This window comes from Panthera uncia (genome assembly GCF_023721935.1).
Source record: "Panthera uncia isolate 11264 chromosome C1 unlocalized genomic scaffold, Puncia_PCG_1.0 HiC_scaffold_3, whole genome shotgun sequence".
In the NCBI taxonomy this organism is placed as follows: domain Eukaryota; kingdom Metazoa; phylum Chordata; class Mammalia; order Carnivora; family Felidae; genus Panthera; species Panthera uncia.
Window position 1 is genome coordinate 42338187 of NW_026057584.1, and position 25980 is coordinate 42364166.

At 37.6% G+C, this 25980-nt stretch overlaps 1 protein-coding gene and 1 long non-coding RNA gene across 5 annotated transcripts in view; one reads left to right on the top strand and one right to left on the bottom strand.

Annotated features, from left to right (window-relative positions):
- TMEFF2 (transmembrane protein with EGF like and two follistatin like domains 2) overlaps positions 1-25980 on the top strand; it is a 235447-nt gene that overhangs the window by 164808 nt on the left and 44659 nt on the right. For 3 of the 4 annotated variants that reach the window (XR_007454319.1, XM_049615233.1, XM_049615231.1), the window contains exons 6-8: positions 18909-19057; positions 19797-19856; positions 24567-24626. Coding sequence is in view for 3 of the 4 variants with exons in the window: in XM_049615233.1 (XP_049471190.1) it covers positions 18909-19057; positions 19797-19856; positions 24567-24626 (269 nt within the window). In the remaining variant the exon portion in view is untranslated. The remainder of the gene's footprint in view (positions 1-18908; positions 19058-19796; positions 19857-24566; positions 24627-25980) is intronic. The other variant, XM_049615232.1, reaches the window with a different exon arrangement.
- Positions 6818-7523, bottom strand: LOC125911348 (uncharacterized). Its single transcript, XR_007454320.1, has 2 exons — positions 7450-7523; positions 6818-7032 (listed from the first exon to the last, which is right to left on the bottom strand). It is a non-coding gene; the product is annotated as an uncharacterized LOC125911348 (long non-coding RNA).

Here is a 25980-nt window from a genome sequence, read left to right on the forward strand (position 1 = left end):
TGTATATTGGCTAATTAGTTTATGTTGAATGGAAATGAGAATCATCCTATTTAGTTCCCTGTAACCTAATACCTCTTTGCATATTTCCAATAATTTTTTAACAGAGCTAAGGTAATCATACCTCTCAATTCATGGGATTCTATCATCTTTGGTCCATATGCAAATTCTTTTTTATGATGTGGCCACCACTCCAAAAATTGGTACCATCATCATTGTCCATTGCAAGCAGTCTTTTAGAATTTAGTAAGTATTTAGTAGAATTTAGTAAGTATTCTCCTTTGTGACTCAAGACATGGTATATTGACTCATCTCTGTATAGACTTTATATTTAGCCAACATTCATTGTAAATGTCTCATCCTGTGAAACTTTTCATTATCTATGACTGCAAGCGTACAATGCAGTTAGGTTAGGCTGACACAGTGATTGCCTGAACTATGACACCATGCTGTGATCTAGTGAGACAACACCAACATTTTGTGACACCGGCATTATGCTTCAAGTAAAAGAGGACGGACCCTAGTCTCTCAAGCTACCTGACAGCTCTCGTACAACTTTCCTGAAAAAGATACCAAGAAAAATGCTGTGTACCGTTCATTGAAAGGAGCTGTCTCTTAAATGTCACACTTATTATTCATATGTTTTGTTCTGCTTATTAAACGATCACCATTGTTTCCTGCATATAGATTATTCTTTTAAAAACCTAATAAATATTTTACTTAGTATAGATTGTTTAAAGAAGATTCCTATAAAGTGTTTTAATAGGACCCGTGTTTCCTACTATTTCAAAACATTACCAAAAAGATGATCATTCTTTAGTCTTTAAAGAAATAGACTATAAATTGTACAGTTTTGCCTCGGTTTCAGCCTTTAATCATAGTGTTTCCAAAGAGCATGTATGTTGCAGAATATGTAGCCAAATGGACCACATTCAGAATTAACATCTAAAACTCTGTAACCCATTTTAGTCCTTACCAGCATGGCAAAAAAAAAAAAAAAAAAAAAAAAAAAAAATTGATGATAGCCTCTAGAATGCCATTCAAACATTTTAATGTCCGTCAACAAAAAAATTCCAATGACAAGTCAGAGTTATAATTTTTAGATTTAACTTTTGTAAATCATTTCTGTAGATAAAACTTTATATAGCAACACATAGTCCAGTCCCTAATACTCACTAAAGACCGCCCTGACAACATACTGTCTGCTGAGGCACAGCATATGTATCAGGAAAGTAGAACATCGCTGTTGCCTAAGAAATCTTGCAAAGCAAAGGGAGTATTGTTTGCTTTGCGTTTGCTTGCTTATTACCCACATTTGCTGCAGAGTGTACCCTCTGACTAGTAGTCTCCAGAAGCCATAGTCAAAATAATGTCACAATGTCTGTGAAAAGGCAAAGTCTTTCACTCCAAAATATTTATGCAGTATGGAACACGCTTCCTGATTCCAATTTGTGATTTAGTAATAGCTGCATATAATACCGGCAATACATTGATATGCATTTTTCTCCTTGTTCCATCTAAATTTTTGAACCTACGGAAAGCACTTGCAACCAGTACAAACCTAAGTTTACTTAGTTTTCAGTAGTTGCTGCTGAAGTCTTTGAAATGAAATAGATCTGTTGATAGGAGTATAATTGGAATTCAGATCAGAATGATCAAATTACTTACATTAGACAAATAAATTGAATCGCCTAAAGATGAAGAAACTGCTTGATTGGCAAAGGCTTATAGCAGACAGTAGCCTTTAATCATCCTCTCCTGCTGCAGTAAACACTGACTCATACTTTAAAGGATAGGTGATGTTAAGGATAGTAATAACAAAGGTTGGCACAAACTAAATTATCATTAAAAGGAAAAAGGTCGATTTGAGTTTTTAGTCAGAATAAGAAGATTCTGACAGATGGGGAGTCCAAACCGTTTTAAATACTGAATAGAAAAGGTTGAAGTTATATAATAAGGATTGCCAAAAATGTACATAGATAATGAAAAGGCTAATTGTATGCACTGCATGAAGCCTAAGGCTGTCAAACTGTGTGGACTTTTACCCCCACTGATTACTGAAGACTTACCCTTGGGACATGAAATCCATCAACATGTTTAAAATAACTTAATCCACCTAAGAGGGACATTTGTCCTTTTTTTTATATATATAATTAAATACCAATGTCTAATAACTTATACATGGTGGCACTCCATTTATTTAGCAAATATTTATTGCACATCCACTATGAGCTAAATCTTTAACAAATATTAATGTTTATTGTATATAAGAATGATGAATACTGTTCTTGATGATTCAAGCAAAATAATATGCATCGACCTAATTAACCATAGACTTCAAATCAAAACTTTGCCCAGATCACTAAAATATAAGTATATTTTATTTTAAAGTCAGAAGTATAGTATATTTATTCATTTATTCAACAAATATTTATTGAGTGCCTATTACATGCCAGATATTGTTCTAAGCCTGAAGAAAACAGCAGTTTTCTGCTGCTGAAGTCTGCAGCAGAAAACAAGGCAGACAAAGTCACTTTTTACACAAAGCATACACTGAAATGAAGAAAACCGACAGTTTTCCTTTTTTTTTTTAATGTTTATTTATTTTTTTTTATTTTTTTTTTATCTTTTTTTTTTTAATTATTTTTTTTTTTTTTATTTTATTTATTTTTTTTTTATTTTTTATTTTTTTTTATTTTTTAATATATGAAATATACTGTCAAATTGGTTTCCATACAACACCCAGTGCTCATCCCAAAAGGTGCCCTCCTCAATACCCACCACCCACCCTGCCCTCCCTCCCACCCTGCCCTCCCTCCCACCCCCCATCAACCCTCAGTTTGTTCTCAGTTTTTAACAGTCTCTTATGCTTTGGCTCTCTCCCACTCTAACCTCTTTTTTTTTTTCTTTCCTTCCTTCCCCTCCCCCATGGGTTTCTGTTATGTTTCTCAGGATCCACGTAGGAGTGAAACCATATGGTATCTGTCTTTCTCTGTATGGCTTATTTCACTTAGCATCACACTCTCCAGTTCCATCCATGTTGCTACAAAAGGCCATATTTCATTTTTTCTCATTGCCACGTAGTATTCCATTGTGTATATAAACCACAATTTCTTTATCCATTCATCAGTTGATGGACATTTAGGCTCTTTCCATAATTTGGCTATTGTTGAGAGTGCCGCTATAAACATTGGGGTACAGGTGCCCCTATGCATCAGTACTCCTGTATCCCTTGGGTAAATTCCTAGCAGTGCTATTGCTGGGTCATAGGGTAGGTCTATTTTTAATTTTCTGAGGAACCTCCACACTGCTTTCCAGAGCGGCTGCACCAATTTGCATTCCCACCAACAGTGCAAGAGGGTTCCTGTTTCTCCACATCCTCTCCAGCATCTATAGTCTCCTGATTTCTTCATTTTGGCCACTCTGACTGGCGTGAGGTGGTATCTGAGTGTGGTTTTGATTTGTATTTCCCTGATGAGGAGCGACGTTGAGCATCTTTTCATGTGCCTGTTGGCCATCCGGATGTCTTCTTTAGAGAAGTGTCTATTCATGTTTTCTGCCCATTTCTTCACTGGGTTATTTGTTTTTCGGGTGTGGAGTTTGATGAGCTCTTTATAGATTTTGGATACTAGCCCTTTGTCCGATGTGTCATTTGCAAATATCTTTTCCCATTCCGTTGGCTGCCTTTTAGTTTTGTTGGTTGTTTCCTTTGCTGTGCAGAAGCTTATTTATTTTTGACAGAGAGAGAGAGAGAGAGACAGCATGAGCAGGGGAGGGGCAGAGAGAGGGAGACACAGAATCGGAAGCAGACTCCAGGCTCCTAGCTGTGAGCACAGAGCCCGACGCGGGGCTTGAACTCACAAACTGGGAGATCCTGACCTGAGCTGAAGTCGGACACTCAACCCACTGAGCCACACAGTGCCCCCCGCCCGCCCCTTTTTTTTTTTTACTTTTTTTTTTTTTTTAAAGAAAACAGACAATTTAAAAAATCATATATGCAATAATGTTAGGAGTCAGAGATGGAAGTGTTCTGACTTTGATAGGGTAGTCAGGGAAGGCTTCTCGGAAAAGGTCAGATTTGAGTCATGCAAATATCTGATGTAGGAACGTGCCAGGCAGAGGGGACAGAAAATGAAATATCCTGGTGACAGAAACATATATGGTGTGTCCAGAAAGCAGTAACACTCAAGTGTGGTTGGAGCATGAAAAGGGTGGAGAAATGAAATTGGAGAGCTAGTCAAGGGCCAGATTATGCAGGGCCTCATCAACCATGGTAAGAACCACAGATTTTATTCTAAGGTTGATGGGCCGGCTTTGCTGGGTTTTAAGCAAGGAAATGATTTGATCTCATTTACATTTTAAAAGCGTCACCTGGGCTGTGCCGTGAACTGACTCAACAGAGGCAGAGGAGAGACAGCAATTCAGAGGCCCTTTCATTTCCCGATGACTTATAGCTCACAGTATGTGTATACATACCTTTAGCTGTTTTTTGATTCTGAACATCTTACTGTCCCAATTCTGGATTAGCCTCTGATTTTTTATCTATGTTCAGAAAGGAGAATTTTTAATTTGTATACACTTTTACTAATTTCTCTGTACTTTGGTATTCCAATTTATATACTGGCAATTTTCCCAGCACAGTATTTTGAATCTCTTGTGATCCAAGTTACTCTCTGATCTATGCGAGTATGAATATAAAGCTAACATCATCCCCATTTCTTTCTAGATGTTTTATGCATTTTTTTAAGAGTGTGCTAGTGGGGAAGACGCAGAGGGAGAGAGAGAGAGAGAGAGAGACTTAAGCACACTCCACTCTCAGCATGGAGCCAGATACGGGGCTCGATCTCACAAGCGTGAGATCATGACCTGAGCCGAAATCAAGAGTCGGATGCTTAACCAACTGAGCCACCCACATGCCCCTAGATGTTTTATGTATTTTTAATTATATTACCTTGATTAGAACTTCACATTTAAAAAGTACTTTTTTCACTTTAGAAAAAACTAGAGAACAGAACAGATCATTTATTTAGGGCTAACATTAAGCTTAAACTCCAGCTCATGTCAAAGGAGCCACTGACCGATACAACATCACTTTAGAAAAAACTAGAGAACAGAACAGATCATTTATTTAGGGCTAACATTAAACTTAAACTCCAGCTCATGTCAAAGGAGCCACTGACCGATACAACATCCGGATGAATAACGAGAGCATCCTGTATGCATTGTTGGCATTGGTCCTATTTGTGCCTTGATATGTATCTGATAATGATCTCAGCAAGCCCCAAGTCTGACTGCCTGACAACTGTCAAATCTCGGTAGATTATTTGTAAGTGAAAAAAGTATAGAATACATGCTATTCAACAGTACAAACAAAAGTTATTGCTCAATGATTTTAAATTAGAATCAACTATAGGCTGATTTACTTAAGTAGAATTTATCTATGTCTTATCCTATGTCCATTCACGGTGTGGCACTTAGAGGTACTTAGTTTGAAAAATATAAAAGATAATATGTGGTAAAAAAGAAGTATTGTTTTGAATTGAAAAAGTTTATAATATAGTTTGCTTGAGATAGAAGGTTGACAATTCGTGAAATGAATATATAGCATGGGTAAAAATAAATCAAATCCCTTATAGTACAACAAAGTTAAAATAATGAATCAATTTCCTGGTTTCAGGTAATAACTCTAGCATTTGTATAGTCAATAGATTATTGGTTTCATTAAAAGGATTTCTCCTCTTATAAGTAATTCAAAACACTGTCTTAAAAAAGCATGTTGTGTTCCTGCAGTGGCCATTTGCTATTACTAAAAGAAGGTCCACATTTGATTATTCAGCTTAAAAAGCCTTCTGAGATGAAACCAAGAACAGGACCATTTTGCACAGCCACACTTAAGAATAGGAATGCAGACATTTTAATTAGAATAAAAAGAATAGCACTATTAGCAAATAACTCTAGCATGAAAAAATGAATGAAAGCAAAAGAATTCAATGTGACTTTTTCATGTTGCTCTGTATGTTATCTAAAATCTACAAATTGAGTTTGTTTCTACCACGTTTAAAAACAAGTAGATTCGTCTCTCATTTCATTTATATTGTCTCTGCAAATAAATACATTTATATCATCTTTATAGACAACATATTAAGAAAATGTTTTCCTATATTATTAGCAAGAACTTTAAACCTTTCCACGTTGTTAACAGTAAGCTTCTCTGCTCCATTGATGGTAAGCTCCATCAATGGCAGGAAATTTTTTTCGAAGTACTTCGACTGTGTACTTTGGAGAGAGCACAAGTAATAAAGACAGAAAGGTAAGGAAGAAGAGGACAGAGATAACAAGGGCTAGAAAAAAATAGGAGTGAAACAAACTTATTTTTAGCATTACTCAATATAGTGATAGTCTAAAATGTTATAAGAATTCTTTTTGAAGCAAAAAAAAGACAGTAATCTTTTTGTACTTCCAAATATGAGAGGAAAAAAACCCTCAATTTATAGATTTTAGAGAAATGTGCACAAGTAGTTCTTTCGTGCACATTGGGTCACAGCTTATCTGCAGTTAATCAATTAAGTGTATGTGGAAAAATATTGTATTTGGTGACCGTCTGGAATAGACTAGACCAGTTTAGTACAAGATGAAGAATGAACTATCCATGAGCAAGGGAAGCAGCAAAACAGCACAACCTGCGATGCACCAAATATCCCGTGAAGACGTTTCCATTTGTTCTCCATGTATACCCTCAGAAAAACCTTTGGAAGCAGGTGTTATTACGAGCCAGGAGTTATTTTCTACCCTTTACAGATGTGTCAAGCCATTTGCAGAATTAAGATATTAATTCAAGTCTATCATTTACTCATCAAGCATTTCTTAGCTATAAACAATGGGCTCAGGCCCTTATTACAAGATTCACGAGTCCATGTTCTTCCCACTCAACTGCAGAGACACGTAACGCAGGACAGGTTGGAGAGCAAGTGAGTAAGGCTGTCGATGATGAAAGGGCAGTAGACTCAGAAAGACTCAGTAGCAGGAACATCAACTCTAGGAAGGAAACATTCTGATGAGTGTCAGACTCATTTAGTAGAGGCTTTAGCAGAGATGAAGCAGCAAAGACTGTGAGGAAGATTGACAGGCAAGGATGTGCTGGATAAATAGAAATAATCGGTAATATGAGTATCAGGAAACAAAGTGTCAGAATTTTAGAACTGGTCGCCCCAGACATCATCGTCCCGGGCCAGCTTATCCTTCTGTATCCTGCAGCCAGAGATCCAGCATCTTGAGAATGAGAATGCCCATACCAGACAGCAGAGGCTTGACTTCTTTCAATGACCTGGTCTGACTTCCAGAAGTCTCTATGGCCCTGGGCCCCACACAGGACACATGTGCTCTCGTTTGTAATATAGAATGTGAGATAAGAGTTTTAGGGAAGGAGAAAAATGTTTTTGATGTATCACTTACTGTATAAACGAACACACAGGAGAAGCATCAACAGAGGAAAGAAAATGAGAAATGAACTGTTAGGGCGGAATCGGATTTCTGAGTCCTCTTGCTACAAGTCACCATGGAAACCACCTGTGGAAATTCTACTCCCACTTAAGCTTCTAGTTAAGAGTCACATTCTCTACGAAACCTTCCTAGACTCTGTAAGTAGAAGTCATTTTTCCTCCTCAGCACTCTCAAACATGTTGTTCACTCCAACAAAGTCCAACTCTGAGGACACCATTTTACGGATACTTGTTTTTCTCATTTAGTTGTGATCTCTGCCTCCAGTCGGCATCCCACGAGCCATCTTGATGTCTCTGTGTTTAGCCCAGTACCTAGCACCAAGTACGTGCTCAACTACACTGATGGGATTAGAATGAACTAAATGAGATCTGTGATAAATGAAAATGAATGTGCCTAAGAGAGGATAAAATAGAAAAAAGGACGGCAGTAATAGTGGCAACCTTCCCGACACCTTCAACAACAGGACCTTCCTCAAGAGTTTGCAGCAGGGTGGCAGTCACACAACCTTTCCCTTCTTACCTTTTAAGCTTAATATTTTTGATAAATTAAAGTATTCCTTTTTTAAAATGTTTATTTATCTATTTTTGAGCAGGGGAGGGGCAGAGAGAGAGGGAGAGAGAATCCCAAGCAAGCTCCGTGATGTCAACACCGAGCCCGATGCAAGGCTCGATCTTACAAACCACGAGATCGGAACCTGAGCTGAAATAAAGAGTCAGATGCTTAACTAACTGAGCCACCCAGGCGCCCTAAAGTAGTCTTATTTCAAGGCAAAATGCTAAAACATTTATACTTAAAGTCCTTCATCCCAAGGGTTTCAGAATAGCTCATGACTATTCCTGGCCGACAGCACTGCCATACAGCCCTGTTTCAGAGCAATCAAAACTCACCGGCAGGAAGTCAATGAAGAATGCTGGCTTGGGCCTGTTAACTAAAATGCCACCATGTGTTCACAAGTTTAACATTTCAGTGGGCGAACAAGTAAGATGAGGAGGGAGGAAGAAACACAGAGATGAGTCCCTTCGTATAATAAACTCTGCTTGAGACTCATTTTTATACACACATAAGATCAATCTTAGTTATTCACAAAGAAATGTTATTTTATTCCACTGGGATGTCTCCATATACACACACACACACACACACACACACACACATATGAATATATATTTAATTTTGTTTAAACAATTTAGAAATAAATTAACTGGATCGAATCAATGCAAAAAATACGTACCAAGTTTGGTAATTTCATCATTTTCAGCAAAATGTCTGATCTAATATTCTTATTTTTAGTTATATTTTGAAACTATAAAAAATAATGTAACATATGGACATCCACCGCCTACTTTTAACAAAACAAACATTTAACCATATTTGCCTTTGATCATTTCTTAAGAACCATAACATTATAGATAAAGTTAGAACATCCTCGTTCCTATTTCCCACTTTCCCTTCTTAGGGTCCTATTCCCTATGAATATTTTTATTATATTTTTTTCATTATAACTTCAAATAATGAAGTTTTTGATCATGTTATCATAAATATTTAATGTCATCCTAAAAGCAAATTTAAATTACATTGACCCTACGAGTAATAAAGGAAAAAATACAGGATGACATATAGCAATAAGAGAGATCATTTGATACAAATTTTAATCATGAATGGAATTAATTCCCGCCAGGACCTGAAACCACCATCATGAAAACCACCTGAACAATGTAATGGACAATATTTTCAAACTAGCAGCTTTATCACAATGCAGAGCTATTATTCATCTACTGCTTTTTTATATCTTATGGATGAAATCCAAAGATATGATCTTCAATTGCAGTTTCGTGGAAAATCTAGACTGTAATGATGTTCATACATATTTACTCCTGAAAGTCCTTGGTCAGATGAAGGCATACCAGAGGGCCAGCTTGCAAAATATAAACGTGGAGCTGGCTGAAGTGAGTGTAGGAATCGAGGAAGGGAAGTGTCAAAACGTGCAACATGATCCTGACAGGAAGGAGCAAGAGGGAATTTTTAGTACATCTCGGGATTCAAATGCCGATTTCATTGTATTGTTTTAACTTCCAACTTCTCATTCTGGGGTTTTCACGCCTTTTGATTCTGCTCTGTAGTAAGGCCCGTCTAGTCAAAGCAGCCACACTTCTTAGCAATCACAGAGTCACTCTCGGTTATGGAATATGTTTTCCAGCTTAATGAGCAAGAGCGTACACATAATGCTAATGAAGGATTTTTGCTTCAAGATAGTTTTAAAAATGTATATGAGTAAGAAGAATTGTTTACTTTGATTATTTTAAGATGTAAATGCAGCTGCTTCAAAAGGGAAAAAATAATCATGGGAAAAATGCAAACATGATACGTGAACACGGATCTCAAGTTAAACCCCGTTTCGCCTATATCGTCTATATGGAAGAGGGGCGTGCGGCCACCCGCTGCTTGGAGGGCGCCTTGTTTGCTCTCTAAGGCAGCAAGCATTAATGGATACCTGCTGCCTGTTTTGTTGCAGTCATCTTCAGTCAGTCCCGGAACCAGGCAGGGTACACATGACTACAAAGAATCATTCTCCTTCAACTTCTGGTAAGGATGCTTACCTGATGTCGCTATCGTGATGGAACTGTTTGCCCTGCCCCGACAGCAAAGAAAGAAAACTCTCCCTACCAGGAAAGCATGCCTTCCTGAGTCCCACACACAGCTGCCAGGCTGCTCCTCTGGTCAGTTTCCTCTTTGGAACACAACGCAGGTCAGGAAAAAGGCAGGAAAGGGTAGAGCAGGAAGGGCATATTGGTGACATTTGTGCCTTAGAACCTCACTGTATGCCTCAAGTATGGAGCCACTAAGCCCCATTGGTTCTTCCTTTTCTTCATTGCAGCCAACACCCCTGCCCTAGGTTTTCCTTGCTAGCCCCCCAGTTTACAGCAATAGCCTGGCGATTAGTCCCCCTGCCTGCACTCCCCTGCAAGTGTAATCTTCCTAAAACACCCCTTCCATCATGGTGACCTTCTCATCACCCTGTGCTCAGAAAGCTTTCAGTAGAAGATAAAGGCCACCCCTTAGATGGAATTGGGCCCCTTCACAATCTGTCTAGAGTCTTGTATCCTGCTACTTGGGATGAGAAGAGTTCATTCCAATCAGACTGATCTGTTTACAGCTGCCCAGCTCTCTGGTAGGGTCTGCCCCTGCACGTTTCCCTATCACATTTGCTCTATCACAGTTCTGTTAAATCTGACTCGCCTTTGGAGATAGTTCGGTTTCCACGTTTTCCTCCCAGTCTTGGGAACATTAAAGCTGGGAGCATGGTGGAAGTTGGAGCTAAGTGCCTGGCACACGGAGGCCCTCCATGGTTTCACATCCTCTCCCATTGCTCTCTCATGGTTTTGCTCGGCGCATCACTTCTGCTGACTGCACCACCAATGATGTTTTTGTGTCAGTGCATTTAATCACCTGTCCCTGTCACCTGACACCACAAACGTTTCCCTTGTATGGCGTGGAGAAAAGCCTTTTAGTGCCTGTCCTTGAATCATTTACATGAAACAAGAATATTAAATTCCTTCTAATGGAATAAAGGGAAGAGAGACAAGGGTGGGACCGAAGCCAAAATAGTTGAGGTTGCTCAATAGGCGACGCCAGCTATCTGCTCTAGAAAGCGCGAAGGGATTTTCTGAGTCCTTCCCCAGACCCAGTGCATCAGAATTTCTCACATGAATCATACAGATGCCAAATTAGAAAATCTCTTAGTCTTAGAGGGTGAGAAAGAGTATTTTCTGTATTGCAGCTCACCACATCTGCACATCGGAATCGCCTGCAGAGTTTTTGACAACTCCCCTCGGTTACTGCAGCCTCACATCAGGTCTCCTAAGTGTAAATCTCTGGGTGGGAGCCCAAGGTTGAAATATTCCACAGAAGATTTTTCTTTGCATCCAAGAGTAGAAAGAAACCACTAAGCCAAAAGTTAATGAGGACCAATATTTACTGGGTAACTACAACTTCTCAGAAACTTTATTAAGCAATGCACATGCATATTCCATTTAATCCCCACGATCCTGAATCAGTCTCTCCATTGTCACAAGCTCGGGGAGGTGAAGTAACTAGTTCAATGCCATACAGCTAGCACATGATCAAGCCTCAGTGAAACACAAGTCTATCTGATACGAAACTCCAGGTTCTAGTCACGTTCCCCATCTACCTTTATTGTATTTGATATTATTTAAATACATGGCCATCAGTCTTTTATCCAGAAATTGTGCCATCTGCTCAATATGTGATTCTGTTTTTGAAAGTTCTGACACCACCCCAAGGAAGGGTCTCTCAGCTCAGGTTTTCTTCATTCAGATACCCGTTGACTATTTGTTGCCCCAGGCTTTTTCTCAGTATTCCCAAGACCTTCCATCTAATAGACCAACTCCTATAGTTTACCTCCTTATAAAGAGGTATATATCAATGGTAACTAAGCTTTTCCATAAACAAGATAACCCTGGTCCCCCTTGAAAAACCTGACTGTAGTCCTTGGTAATTTGTCTGGAGAAGGGCCTTATTCCTTCCTCCTGGATTTCCAAACTAGAAAGACTGCCCTTCTCGGGGCGCCTGGGTGGCGCAGTCGGTTAAGCGTCCGACTTCAGCCAGGTCACGATCTCGCGGTCCGTGAGTTCGAGCCCCGCGTCAGGCTCTGGGCTGATGGCTCGGAGCCTGGAGCCTGTTTCCGATTCTGTGTCTCCCTCTCTCTCTGCCCCTCCCCCGTTCATGCTCTGTCTCTCTCTGTCCCAAAAATAAATAAAAAAAAAAAAAAAAAAAAAAAAAAAAAAAGAAAGACTGCCCTTCTCAAATTTGAAAATAAAAACAAACAAAACAGACAACAGCAACGAAACAAAAATTATCAGCCCAAGCTCACGTGTATCGCCTGAGTGACAATATAGTAGACTTACAACACTACCTTGCAGTCAGTGCTTTTCCACGCCCTGTATAGAGGGTTTTTGTTTCCAGCGCATTTTCATATCTCTTATTTCATTTTTTCCCTCACAACCCAGTCCTTCCTGAATTGTAGTTTCTTTACAGATAAGATAATTATAATCGAGGAGTGACATGAGAGTTAATGAGTAAATGGGCTTAAAGTCTCACAAGAGTCTTGAATGAAAAGTACACACTGTTTTCACTATCATTGATATAATGCAACTCATCCATTACAGTTCTGACTGGAGAGCATGGACAGTGGCTCTGACCTCATTTTCTGGCCAGGCCAGGAAGGGTCTGCATAATAGCCCCAGAGCCAGACAGGCACAAGGGAAAGAAACCAGTCAAGGTTCAGAACAACCCAGAAAGCCGTCCTCACTGCAGTACAATTGGGTACTTTAAAACTGATTAGGGATGTTGTATGGACACAATTTGGAATGGACGAGTCAAGGACCCGGGGAGAGGAACAAGTGACGGGCATGTTTAATAGATGAACCCAAATCTAGTGATATTAGAGGGCAGTCCCCAAGCAGACCCATGAATAAGGGATTTGCTACCTGGCAGGTTTTGGAGCCTCACGCCCTGGCCAACAGTGAGGCATTTCGAAACATAAGGGAAGGGTTTATTTAACTCATTGCAGAACACCCTGGAAGAGCCATTTCGAGAGAGACAAGGAACTAAATTAATGTTGGGGGCTTGAGCCCCCCCCCAAATATTCATGAGATAATTATAAATGCATGTGAGTCACCATAGACACCACTTTTTACTTCCTATAGTTTCGGTTCTTCACTCCTTCCAGAGGCCTTTTAAAATTATTGGATGTTTCTCTTCTTTCTTACCATTTGGAGAGCTAGGGTTTTCAGTCAATGTTAATTTTCTTTGAAGGATTTCAGAGGGTGGTATTTCCACATAGAGACCCTTAAAATTATTATTTTCAAGTAGGGCTGATGCTTTTTCTTTGCAACCTAGAAGAAAAGAGATCTATGTAATCGCAGTGTCAAAATGTCACAAGACTGAGATAGGTTGGAAAAAAGAAAAAAAGGAAAGAAAATACAAAAAAAAAAAAAAAAAAAAAACCTTAAAGGCATCCATACAGTCCTCAGCCTTATAAATCCTTGGCTCACATAAAATACTTGTGACACGCTGTAATTAACTAGTTACTCCTCTCAGAATGAATAATAATGCAATTATTTGCCAAAAGCAGTGAAGAAAGGAGAGTTTCTGTTTTTAAAAATATCTGCCTTACATTTCCGTAGAAAGAAAAACCCTGGATTAATTTACATAAGCTGCCACCGCACAGAGTGGCCTGCAATCTCACCATTACTCTGTATGATAACTCTGTCACCCGTTTATTAGAGCCTTATATTTTTCAATGGTTTGAAACAGCAATAAACTGACAAGTCACCACCATGGTTAAATTATCCTGGTTCTGAAAAATTTGCACCCAAATGCCGTAAAATATAAGTAGTAACCTGCCTGGTGAAACGCGTCCTTTTCTCAACTGCACTTTGATGCCTTTAAGGCCCCTAAGGGCTAGTGCTCTGTCTCCTTTGTCTGTGGGGCACGAATTAAAGGAAGGAGGTAGGTAATCTTTTTCAAAGGCCAGATAGCCCAGAGTTGGGTGAGAGTTTATATGAACCTATCACTTGTTCTTTCTCCTACATGTTAATGTCTCCATAATGACTGTTCTCTTTTTTTTTTTTAATTTTTTTTAACCTTTATTTATTTTTGAGACAGAGAGAGACAGAGCACGAACGGGGGAGGGTCAGAGAGGGGGAGACACAGAATCTGAAACAGGCTCCAGGCTCCGAGCAGTCAGCACAGAGCCCGACGCGGGGCTCAAACCCACAGACCGTGAGATCACGACCTGAGCTGAAGTCGGACGCTTAACCGACTGAGCCACCCAGGCGCCCCATGACTGTTCTCTTTAACTTCATCCAAGTCCATCCTGCCATTCTCTCAGTAAGTCATTCAACAGTCGTTACCGATGACCTTGCTATGATGCCCTCCACCAGGTTCCAGAAATCTGAAGGTAAAAAATACACATTGCCCTTAAGAAAGTTGTAGAAAGTGAAGGTATAAACTAATAAATTGGGACATCAACAATGCAGTAAATGCCACCAGAGTTCACTCTCCATACACATACACAAATTCATTTATTCATAACAACACACAAAATCTTTCTACCCTGTGAATCTGAACTTCCAAAAACTCCAAGCTCTTAAAAATTTTGATGCAGTGCCTTGGAGAAGATGTGGTTCTAAAATGTACAATTTCAGTAGTGTCATTTAGAGTGGATGTTTGTGTAGATGTGTGTGTGTCTGTCTACGTGTGTATTTTTATAAAAAGTAGAAACACCTTTAGGTAGAATTTTGCCAAGGGTACAATGGTCTAAACAATTGACGCCTTCTGTAGCCAGACTGATTCGGTGCATATCAACTTGTTACTTGTTGTTATAACCAGATAATAGTTCAGAGTATCTTCAAATGAATGTTTACTGATACATCCTTACGATACTAAAAAGTCTGGATCACTTGTTTGGGAAGTCAGATACTAAAAGTCACTGTGATTTAAATTCATAAAATCATGATAAATATTCTAAGAGCAGACCTAATCTTATTTTGTTCACATCCTGTACATCCAAGGTATTCTGTTAAAGAGTAAATAGTAGGAATTTGGATCTGCTTTGTTTTTCATTGTACTGAACAATACGTAGAACAGTACAGGTTCTGATATCAAACTGTCGATACTGGAAACTAGGGTCTTCCCTGTACAAGCCATGTGACGTCTCCAAGCTTCAATTGTCTCATCTGTAAGATGGAGATAATAGTAACTACCTCATAGAGACAGACAGTTGAAAGAGGTAGCTGCATATAAAGCACATAGCACTGGGGCGCCTGGGGGGGGCTCAGTCGTTTGAGCATCTAACTCTTGATTTTGGCTCAGGGCATGATCCCAGGGTCATGGGCTCATGCTGAGCATGGATAACCTGCTTAAGAATCTCTCTCTCTCTCTCTCTCTCTCTCTCTCTCTCTGTCTCTCTCTCTCTCTCCCTCCCTCTGCTTCTCTCCCCACTCATGCTTGCTCTCTCTCACAAATAAAAATAAATAAATAAAATAAAAATAAAGCATATAGCACTGGGACAGGCCCTATCATTTTTTTTAATGTTTATTTATTTTTTGAGATAGAGAGAGACAGACAGAGCATGAGCAGGGGAGGGGCAGAGAGAGAGAGACACAGAATCTGAAGCAGGCTCCAGGCTCTGAGCTGTCAGCACAGAGCCCGATGCAGGGCTCAAACTCACTGACCACAAGATCATGACCTGAGCGGAAGTCGGACCCTTAACAGTCTGAGCCACTCAGATGCCCCATGGGACAGGGACTATCATTAAGTAAGATAGTATTATTTTTGTCATTATTTGATCTCAGAACATTTAATATCTGTCAAGAAATTATTTTGCTACCCTATGTCTGTGTTTATGGCAATATAGTAATGACAATTTGTATTAATTCTATAAGAATATAGAGTCATGTCACTGTATTCATTTCATTTATTTATCTATTAACTTGCAGTTATTGAATGATGAGTGTATTGGGTGGGGTAGGGAACACAAGGGTAATTTAACTACTACCAATAGAGTTTCAGACTATCGTCCTGGAATCCTGCATTGTTTTCTAACTAAGTTTAATAAACTCAGACACAAAAAATAACTTGAAGATACCTGCAAAGCCCTTGTTATATAATTTGCTCTTTAGATAGATGACAAAACATGATTTCTCTCTGTTATGCTGCCAGTAACAGATAATTATTTTGGTGTCTTTCAAGGAGATAATCCCCAGAATCTAACACAACAACAGTAAACTGGTTTGAAGGTAAATGGAACCAACTTTTAAAAAATAAACGTCAGTATCCTCCCCTCTTTATTTACCACAAACGGTTAAGGAGACCAAGGGTGATCTACAAAATTACTTTCCCAAATCCACTGTGAAAAGGACCAAAAGTTCTTTGAACATGTAGGCAGCTCCCAATCTCAGATTTTTCAGATGCCAAGAATCAGCCCAGGTCCCCATGTTGTGATCTCAGCAGCAACATCACAGCCGAGGAAGGAACTCCACTCCTCAGTGACTTAAGCATTTGGAGATGGTTACCATCTGTCCTAGCTATTTGTTCCTAAACAGGTGAAAGTAAAAATAACCAAGTGTTCCTAAAGCAATTCTCTTACAAAGAAAGAAAGAAAGAAAGAAAGAAAGAAAGAAAGAAGAAAAAGAAAAAAAAAGTTAAGTGCATTAGCACAATTTCTGCCGGCACTTTTAACAGAGATCTAGGTAGTTCTGATACAGATGGTCTAAGGACTACACTCTGAGCAGCCCTGGTGTGTAGACAAACCCTCTCTCACTTAATCAACACATGGATCAAGCAGTGATTCCCAGGAAGTAGATCCAGTGCCAGGCGGACTGCCTAAGAAGGCAGAATCGTAGTCTCTACCCCCAGAGTTACTGGGGCCCAGAAACCTGCTGATAATTCGTATATTTACAAGTTTTCTGGGAAAGTCTAACATACAGCCAATGGTGAGAGGAAAGGGGCTATATTTTACTTCAACACATCCGTGGGTGGTCCTTGTTCCACAATTTACTAGCTCTCTGACCTTATAATTGCTCCATCATTGATCTATAACATAGCTGTTGCAAAGATTAAATAAAGCAATGCATGTTAAGAACCCAGCATGTAGTAAGCTGATTATTATTGTTATCATTATATGCCCAGCTCTAAGTAAGATATATAGAAGTAAAATGTGTGCTTCACCACTTCAAGAAGCATGTAACCTATTTAGAAAAATGATGTAAATATTAATAGGAATTTAAAATACGAGTTTAGGGGCGCCTGGGTGGCCCAGTCGGTTAAGCGGCCAACTTCAGCTCAGGTCACGATCTCAAGGTCCGTGAGTTCGAGCCCCACGTCAGGCTCTGGGCTGATGGCTCAGAGCCTGGAGCCCGCTTCCAATTCTGTGTCTCCCTCTCTCTCTGCCCCTCCCCCGTTCATGCTCTGTCTCTCTCTGTCTCAAAAATAAATAAAACGTTAAAAAAAAATTAAAAAAATAAAATAAAATACGAGTTTATATTCTAAAGCAATGACATATTTACACACATGTAAAACATAGTCTGAGTAACAAAGTAGATTGTAAAATACGGAGAATTATAATATAAGAACATAGGAAAAGTCATATGAAGTTTGCTCAAATAAATAAATAAATAAATAAATAAATAAAACGTCCAATACTGGGGTGCCTGGGTGGCTCAGCTGGTTGAGCGTCCAACTCTTGATTTCGGCTCAGGTCATGATCTCATGATTCTTGGGATCAAGCTGCTATTGGGACACTGCATTGATAGCATGGAGCCTGCTTGGGACTGTCTCTCTCCCTCCCTCTCTGTCCTTCCCGTGCTCACACACACGTGCTTTCTCTCTGTCTCTCAAAAGTAAATAAATAAACTTTAAAAAAAATAACAAAATGTGTAATTCTGCTAATTCAGGCAATCTAATTCTCACTAATTCACCATTTTAAGGCATATTGTAGAAAAATATTAAAATCATGAGTGCTAATCAACTTCTACTTATTACTTACAAGAATTAGAAAAAGTATATATCTGGGAAAGGAGTCCATGGAGTAGGCATCAAGGAGCCCACAAAAACTCTGAAATTTCATGCAAAACATTGTTTTATGTGAGTATGAATATTTCTGAGGAGAGAGCAGTACCTTTCATTTGATTCTCAAAGGGTTTTCTGCTCCCTGCCGAAACGTTAAGGACCATCAAAGAGTCCTGTTTTAGTTCTCATCATGTGCATCCTTATGTATGCTGAAAAAATATAACTCCTGACTGCATTCCAAATAATCTCCTTGCTTACTTTCGTGTACATGTCCTTTGAATCATTTTCTTCACGCTCACACCATTCAAATATCCTGAGAATAGAAGTCACATGGTAAGATCTCATTTGAGGAAATTGTAAAGCAGACTTTCATGGCTACCTCAACCTATTCAAATCCTACAGGCATCAGCATGGAAGTTTATGTACCTGTTTTAAAAGTTCCAGCGGCCAAGATTTACTGATGATTATATTCCCTTTTTATTATTATTTTTTATCCATTTCTCAATCTTTTGAATTATTTTCAATTAGGTCTGTGCTTCTTTTCGTCTCAGACAGAAAAGTGAAGGAACTTCCCTGGAAGGATACAATTCACTTTTGCCAACTTGTATGTTGCCAACCCAGCACTTAGCACTATTGATGTTACAGGTTTTTGATTAAGGTAAATTGGTGTATAACATTGTATAAGGTTCTGGTGTGCAACATTATAATTCGATATTTGTATGCACTTCAAAGCGATTACCATCCTAAACCTAGTTACTTACTATCCATCAGCATACAATTAAGCCCCTTCACCCATTTTTATTTCTCTTCTCCTACAGGTGTGTGTGCAACATCGACTGTTCTCAAACCAACTTCAATCCCCTCTGTGCTTCTGATGGGAAATCTTATGATAATGCATGTCAAATCAAAGAAGCATCATGTCAGAAACAGGAGAAAATTGAAGTCATGTCGTTGGGTCGATGTCAAGGTAATGTTCGTACCAAAATTCATTTCAAAGCATGTTTTTAGTCTTCGTGTAGAAGTGAAGAGTGAAGATAACTCCTTATTAGGCAAGCTATTTCATTTCCGAAAAACAGTTCTGATTTATAATGGATAGCAGAGTCTACTGTAGCATTTTGGTGATTATAGGAGTCTCAGGGTCTGTCAGCAACAGTCCGTATCTTTTTTCTATATAATGGGACTGTGTCTTCATAATGCCGTAAACACAGAAGCCTGTATTTAGCAGACAGTCTCGTTGCAGAGGGAAAAAAGGGCCAAAGTCATTTTTAGCAAAGAAGCTGAGGATTTATTAGCAAGCCTTGAACTTAAAAACAAATGGCACCATTTTTATGTGTTGATTTCAATAGAAGTGTTTCAAGTACATTTTTTTAAAGCACAATGTACTAGAAAGTTCTGTTTTGTTTCTTATTCAGAAACAAACGTTTCCTGGCTTTTTGACTTGTTATTCTTTCATCCACCTTATCTCAGTTGTAATTGTGAACCTACTCTGCCCCAAACTTCAGAAAGCTGATATCATTCTACTATTCGCTCTCAAGCAAATTGACATAAATCTGTCTTTGTGTACAGGTTGCTTAGAACTATAGTGGTAAAATTTCCTTAATTGTCATGAAGGTACTATCAGAGGAGTAATGTAAATTTGACATTAGATGTTTAGGACGCATTTGATCAATCTTTTAATTGTTATTTTTTTTTTTTTTTTAACGCAGATAACACAACTACAACTACTAAATCTGAAGATGGGCATTATGCAAGAACAGATTATGCAGGTACTTATAATGTTTTCTACTACAGAATATGAGCGTTTCTTTAAGAGAGTTCTGAAAGAATAATTTTTACCGTTGAACCTTAGTTGAATCTTCCAAGACTTCTGACATGTGCTGATCTTCTCTCGCTTAGTTCAAACCTTCAATAGGCAATAGTGAATTTTTGTTGAAGCAAATAAAATACTTTTTTTTTGCCAGAGTTAAAGCAATTGTCAAAATGTCAGCAAGATATAACTAACTTGTTTTGACAGTGCAAACGGTACAAATGACAAAACATTTATCAAATTAATGGGCGTCAGTGGAAATTAATGCAGTTTTTGGCAGCATATCGTGATGAATGCAAACGTTCTTGCTTGAATTTTCATTAAAGTCAACAAGAAAAAGCTTTGCTAGTCTCTAAAAACACTAGAAAGGACAGCTATAGATAATAATACAGCTGATCTCTCTTTCATGCAAAGTTAAAAAGGTAGGTGTAAACTATTTTCAAAATAATAAAGTTCTTTAAAACTACAATGTAGCTTCTGACGTCTGCAGAATTATCAAGCATTTATATAAAAACATACATTTTATTAGCAATTATAGAATGCTATTTTGAGAACTATTTCTATCTAATGTAATGTTTCTAGAGTGAGAGATAGTTGACGGTCACGCAAATAGCAGATCATAAAATTTTATAAAATTTTGGATTGAAATATAAAAATAAATTATTGATGATAACGATATGTAGAGGTTTTTTTTTTATTTTTTAAAGAGTTTTTCATTTAACTATCAAACAGTAGTGACTCAATTTAGTCAATCGAAAGTGCTTCTATCTGTATTATCATTCATTTTTTTCAGTTATTGCATTTTCTTTAACAGTATTTATGAAGTTGTATTCATATACAAAATGAATCTCAATGAAACTGAAGAAAGGTAATCAGATATTGTACTATGGATACCTCATACCGGATTTGGATTTGGAAGTAACAAAATAATTTTTTTTTAATTTTTCATTTTTATTTTAATGATTTTCAACATGTAAAACCTTTTATGTGCTAGAAGCCCAGAATCATCATGAACAATAATACATGGAAAAACATTAGTTCTGCTATTGTATAGGTGTTCCCAAATGTCCAGCTAAGATATTAGCAGGTATTCCTTAAAAAAAAGTTGTCTGTGGTCAATAAGTTTGGGAAGAGCCTAGGTAAACAAATGACTTTCTTACCCAGAGCACCTCAGAGCTCTTTATGTGCACTGTAAAATTTTTAAGAGATATGAATCTTTTACTAATTAGTTAATTTATTTAATTTTTGTTCCAATACATACACAATGCACACAAATGTAGGCTGGATAGTATAATGAACCGATATGTATTCATCACTCAAATGTAGTAACCTGGTCCCATCCCAAACTCCATCCCGTTTCAGCATTTTCAAAATATGTGGAAAGAAACCCCAGAAATTACATCATTTTATTCATAAATACTTTAGCCTGCAACCCTAAAAGATCAACACTTTTTAAATAAAATCTCATTATTATCACACCTAAAATGATTATGAATAATCCCTTATAATATATAGCTTTTATCAAACTTATTTCATAAATAACACATGTTTTGGGGGCGCTTTTACAGCACTCATGTTCCCAAGAATGCACTTTGAAATATGCTGATCCATCGGAAAATATTAAAAGTAATAGAAGATTATGAAAAATCGAGGTCTGAAGCTAATAATATACATTTTAAATATTAAATGAAATCAAATTTAAATTCTATATTTTATTCTAAACAATAGCTATATCTTGAAGGTATTATAAGCTGCTACCTGGCATATTTAATTTTACTGTAGCCTAAAGTATTTGAAGATTTCATAAAGATTTCACTTTCACATAAAGAGTAACTAACTGTGCTTAAAATACCTTTATACCTGTTTTGCAAACTAATTCGCTTGGGAAAAAAAATCTTCAAAAAGTTAGTATTATGAAAATGTTCTCTATTGAACCATCCATCATTGAACTCATAGGAAAATCAAGCCTCTCCCTGAAACAAAGAACTTTTCAAGTTGATTAGCATCAATATGCATATATATGTGAGTTTCCGAAATTGTACATTAAATATCATAATGGAGTTTACCACTCTCTCATTGTCATTCATATTACATATTTACAGTTTGCCCATTTTCAAAGAGTTTGGGAGTTGAAATATTGTTCCAAAAAAATTCATATTTGAATTTGGCTTCAAACAAATAATTTCTGACCTTCAATGTCAATGCTTTCAGTTGGCATTATTTCCTATCTTATCACTTTATTGAACATGAGAAGGAAAGAGAATGTGTTTTTAAATCCAGGCAAATGGAAACTATTCAGACCCTCCACGTTGTCCAAGGTCTTCTAGTTTGACGTGAGATTTATTTAATAATTTCCGACGAAAAATTTTTAAGATAAAAGTAATGTTTAAAAATACATGTTTGTTGAAATCCACATTTAAGACAGGAACAAAGATAATGTCAATTGAAGCTTGCAGTTTCTAATTAACCATTGATTGCATACTTTAAAACTCCCATGGAATTTAATTTAGATGTCTTTATTTTCATTGGCAATCTTATTAAAATACGATGTATACCCCTCGTTAGACATTATTTAAATAATAGCCATGTCCCTCAACATTTCCAGGTTCCCAACAGTATTTGCATTTTTATAAATTTGGGGATAAAACATTGGGAAAATAAAAGGAACCAAACAGAGACTCAGTATGTCATTGTCCTCTTAATTTCTGTTTCATATTTTCAAAACTCCCCAAGGAGGGAAGATGGGCACTGTGTGACTCACATTCCTAGAAGTTTGCTGTGTGTTCACAAGCTCATTCAATGTCATGGTCACTTCCCCTGTTAGACAAACATCCATGGATGCTCCCACTGAAGGGAAATACCAGTCTTAACACACTCTCATTTTCTTCTTACATGTCCTCAATACTATATGTGAAAAACCTTTAGCAACACACCGTAGTTTCCCCTTTGAGCCTACCTTAAATACAAGAACACACATTTCTGATTAAAAAAATGAAAATATAATTTAAAGAGAGCCTAAACCTAAAAATAAATATCTTGTGTCTCATATTTAATATCATTTAAAAGAAAGAGACTGCAGTAAGGACCCGCAAGAGCCGATTTGCAAACAAATAAATGCAAACTAAGAGAGCCATGCCTCCAACAACACTAAGCAGAGGTAGACTACAGTGTGACTGGACTTGTGCAGAGCTGTGAATTCTGAGACCTCACAGGCGTATACCTGAAATAGAGATGAGGAAAACAAAGAATTTGCCAGATCATCCCAGCCACCACTGCTTTCTGGTTGTACCTGACTTGGGTCTCTCTTCTGCCCTCTCTCTTTTAATGAGACTCAAGACGTTAGTGAGTCCTGAATCAAGAGCTTTGGCTCTGTGTTTCAAGGCAGAGTGACAAGACCCCTGTCTGATAAACTAAATGGGCCACTTAGTGTTATTCTTCTTCATCAGTCTAAGACTCGGGCTTCGATTTAGGTCTTTCTATTTACTTGCAGAAAGTCTCCGAGAACAAAAAGCTCCACAGAGCTGGAGCTTTTGAGGGTTTCCATTGTTTGAAAATGTTAATATTAAACTTTCTTTCTGGAAGTTTTTGTAAATAGCATATTTTATAAATAGCAAATGTTTTACACCTCTTGAAATCTGCAACATTTTCTTTTTAAAAAAATTTCCCTCGTGTCTTGACAAAAAAAAGGAAGCCCAACTATTGTGTTTTTCTTCATCTGGCATATATATTTTCTGATTATATTGCTTTTCTATCTGAAAGTCTGATCATGCCTCAGAAGAACTAGCTACATGATCTTCCAGGGAAAATTTACTTGGTTTTATGTTTGTAAAATATACACATATACATAAAGATGTGCAAAAAGCAAAGCAAACCATGAATTTAAACTGTTTTGTCTTTTACCATCTAGAAAATAAAATGAATTATATAATTCATATATATAATTATATAATTCATAAAATGAAAATAAAATGGACATTTTGTACCAGTTTCCAAAATAATCTGTGGTGGCTTACAATTAAAGCATATTCAATGAGATCGTTAAAAGAGAAAGTGAAAACACAAAGCATAACTGTAGAGGAAAATAAATATATCAGCAACATGGACTATTACAGTTACTGCATTTAGCCCTAAGCTTCCTTGCAGCCAGTGTATAAAGAGGAAATGTGATGAATTCGTTCATTCAGCAAATATTTAGAGGCCCTGCTCTCTGCACTCCACGGGGCTTTACAAGGGTGAACACATCATTCTAAGTCTCTGCTAAAATGCAGCCTAGGCTTTCAGTGTCTGATAATAAATAAATAAATAATCAGGTCAGGAACCAAACAACTAATTTCTCTAATGCTAAGTTCTAAAAGAATATTTGGCATAGATCTTATAAGCCATCACTGGAAAACATAGAATGGATGATATCTTTAACAATGATTTTTATGAAATTTGCCTGTAGGCTTTTCATATGGCTGGGGAGATTTTTTTTTGGTAATAATTTCCTATAAATTCTAGACCACAGAATTAGAATACGTGTAACTCAATGATAGTCTCTCTGGGGCAGATTAAAAAATCAGTTATGTTTATGTATATTTCCAAATTGGAAAAAAAATAAATCCCAGAATACTAAGGGAAATGGCTGTTGAGAGAATGTGTTCGGCTTATCTTCCTTGTGTGTCTACAGATTTGACGGGAACTGGATTAACAGAAGAGTCAGAAGGCCCAAGTAAAGATAAAGAATATGGTAAATTATAATGTGTATATGGGGAAAAGAAATTTCCCCTGCTTGTATTAGCAGTTAATGAAAAAAGTTAATCCTGAGTCATCTCCAGTCTTGGGAGGAAGCCAGGGTCTTCCCAGCTCTGAGTTTAGGTACAGGTATGCATGGAGTCTATTTGTCTTCTTATCGTGCATTACACTGTGGCCTTTCACCGTTTCTTGTAACATTTAGAGAAGATTAATTCTTTTTAGGTAAGTTTCTCTTTAGAAACCTCTCCCTTATCTTTAAGCAATGCTTTAGATATGAAGTTTGGGTCTAATTTAGATACTAAGCTCAGGTCTAAAAGATGAAAGGAAGAAGCCAGAAGTATACATTTAACCAAATTCCATACATCCTACTATTATTCCATTGACTCATTTGTTCACCCTGAGAGGAAACTGACATCTTGAAAGGGTATCTAGTCTAAGTGAATTGTCATAACTTGTTCTCTGTAGAAGCCTTGGCAATTTACAAAGGCTTTTCACGTATATTGTCTCCTTCAGTCTCGATGACAGAAATGTGAGGGAGATATTATATGCATTTGACAGGTGAGAAATGGAGGTTCAAGGAGATTAACTAAAAAGGGTATGCGATAGAGCTAAGGTTCAAACCATCATCGCTAATTCCAGAATCCAGCAAAGTGTGAATGGTATGGGACCAGAGGAGACGTGTCACTACTTAACATTCTTAGACTTTGGGACCCTCCTCTGCACCTTAGAGGTTAACTCCTTGAGAGTTCCAGACTCAAAAATGTTTCACCATGATACCTACATTGTTGTGAAATGCTACAAAGAGTTCCTCCTCTCTTCGAATCTGTCTCTGTCTCATAAACATCCTACAAGCTCTGTCTTCTTTGATTTTTAAATTTTACTCTTCTGTTTTCTATTTCCTCACATAGACAAGAGAAACCAAAGAGAACAGTTTTTGCTACCAAGTAATCCTACATTAATAGAAAAAGTGTGTGTGATACTTTCTAGGTTTACAGAGATCCATTCCCATTACCTTATTCGCTCTCATGTCAATTCAATAAAACACAGTTACAAATACTAGGGGGAATAAAATTGTGGCTCAGAAAACCTAAGTGGTTGACCCAGAACTGGACACAGTATTTTGACACATTGACCAGCCACCCATGCGAATACAGCACTTGCTTGATTAATCTACTATTTGCCTCGATTCCTCTTCCACTATATGTATATCGACATGAATATCAAGTGGTTACATATCATATTTATAACATGAATTAATTCAGTCATGTGGAAAAAAATCTGCATTTAAAATGGAAGCTTTTTCCGTTTGCTCATGAACACAAAGAGCACTTCACCGGAAAGCATGTTAT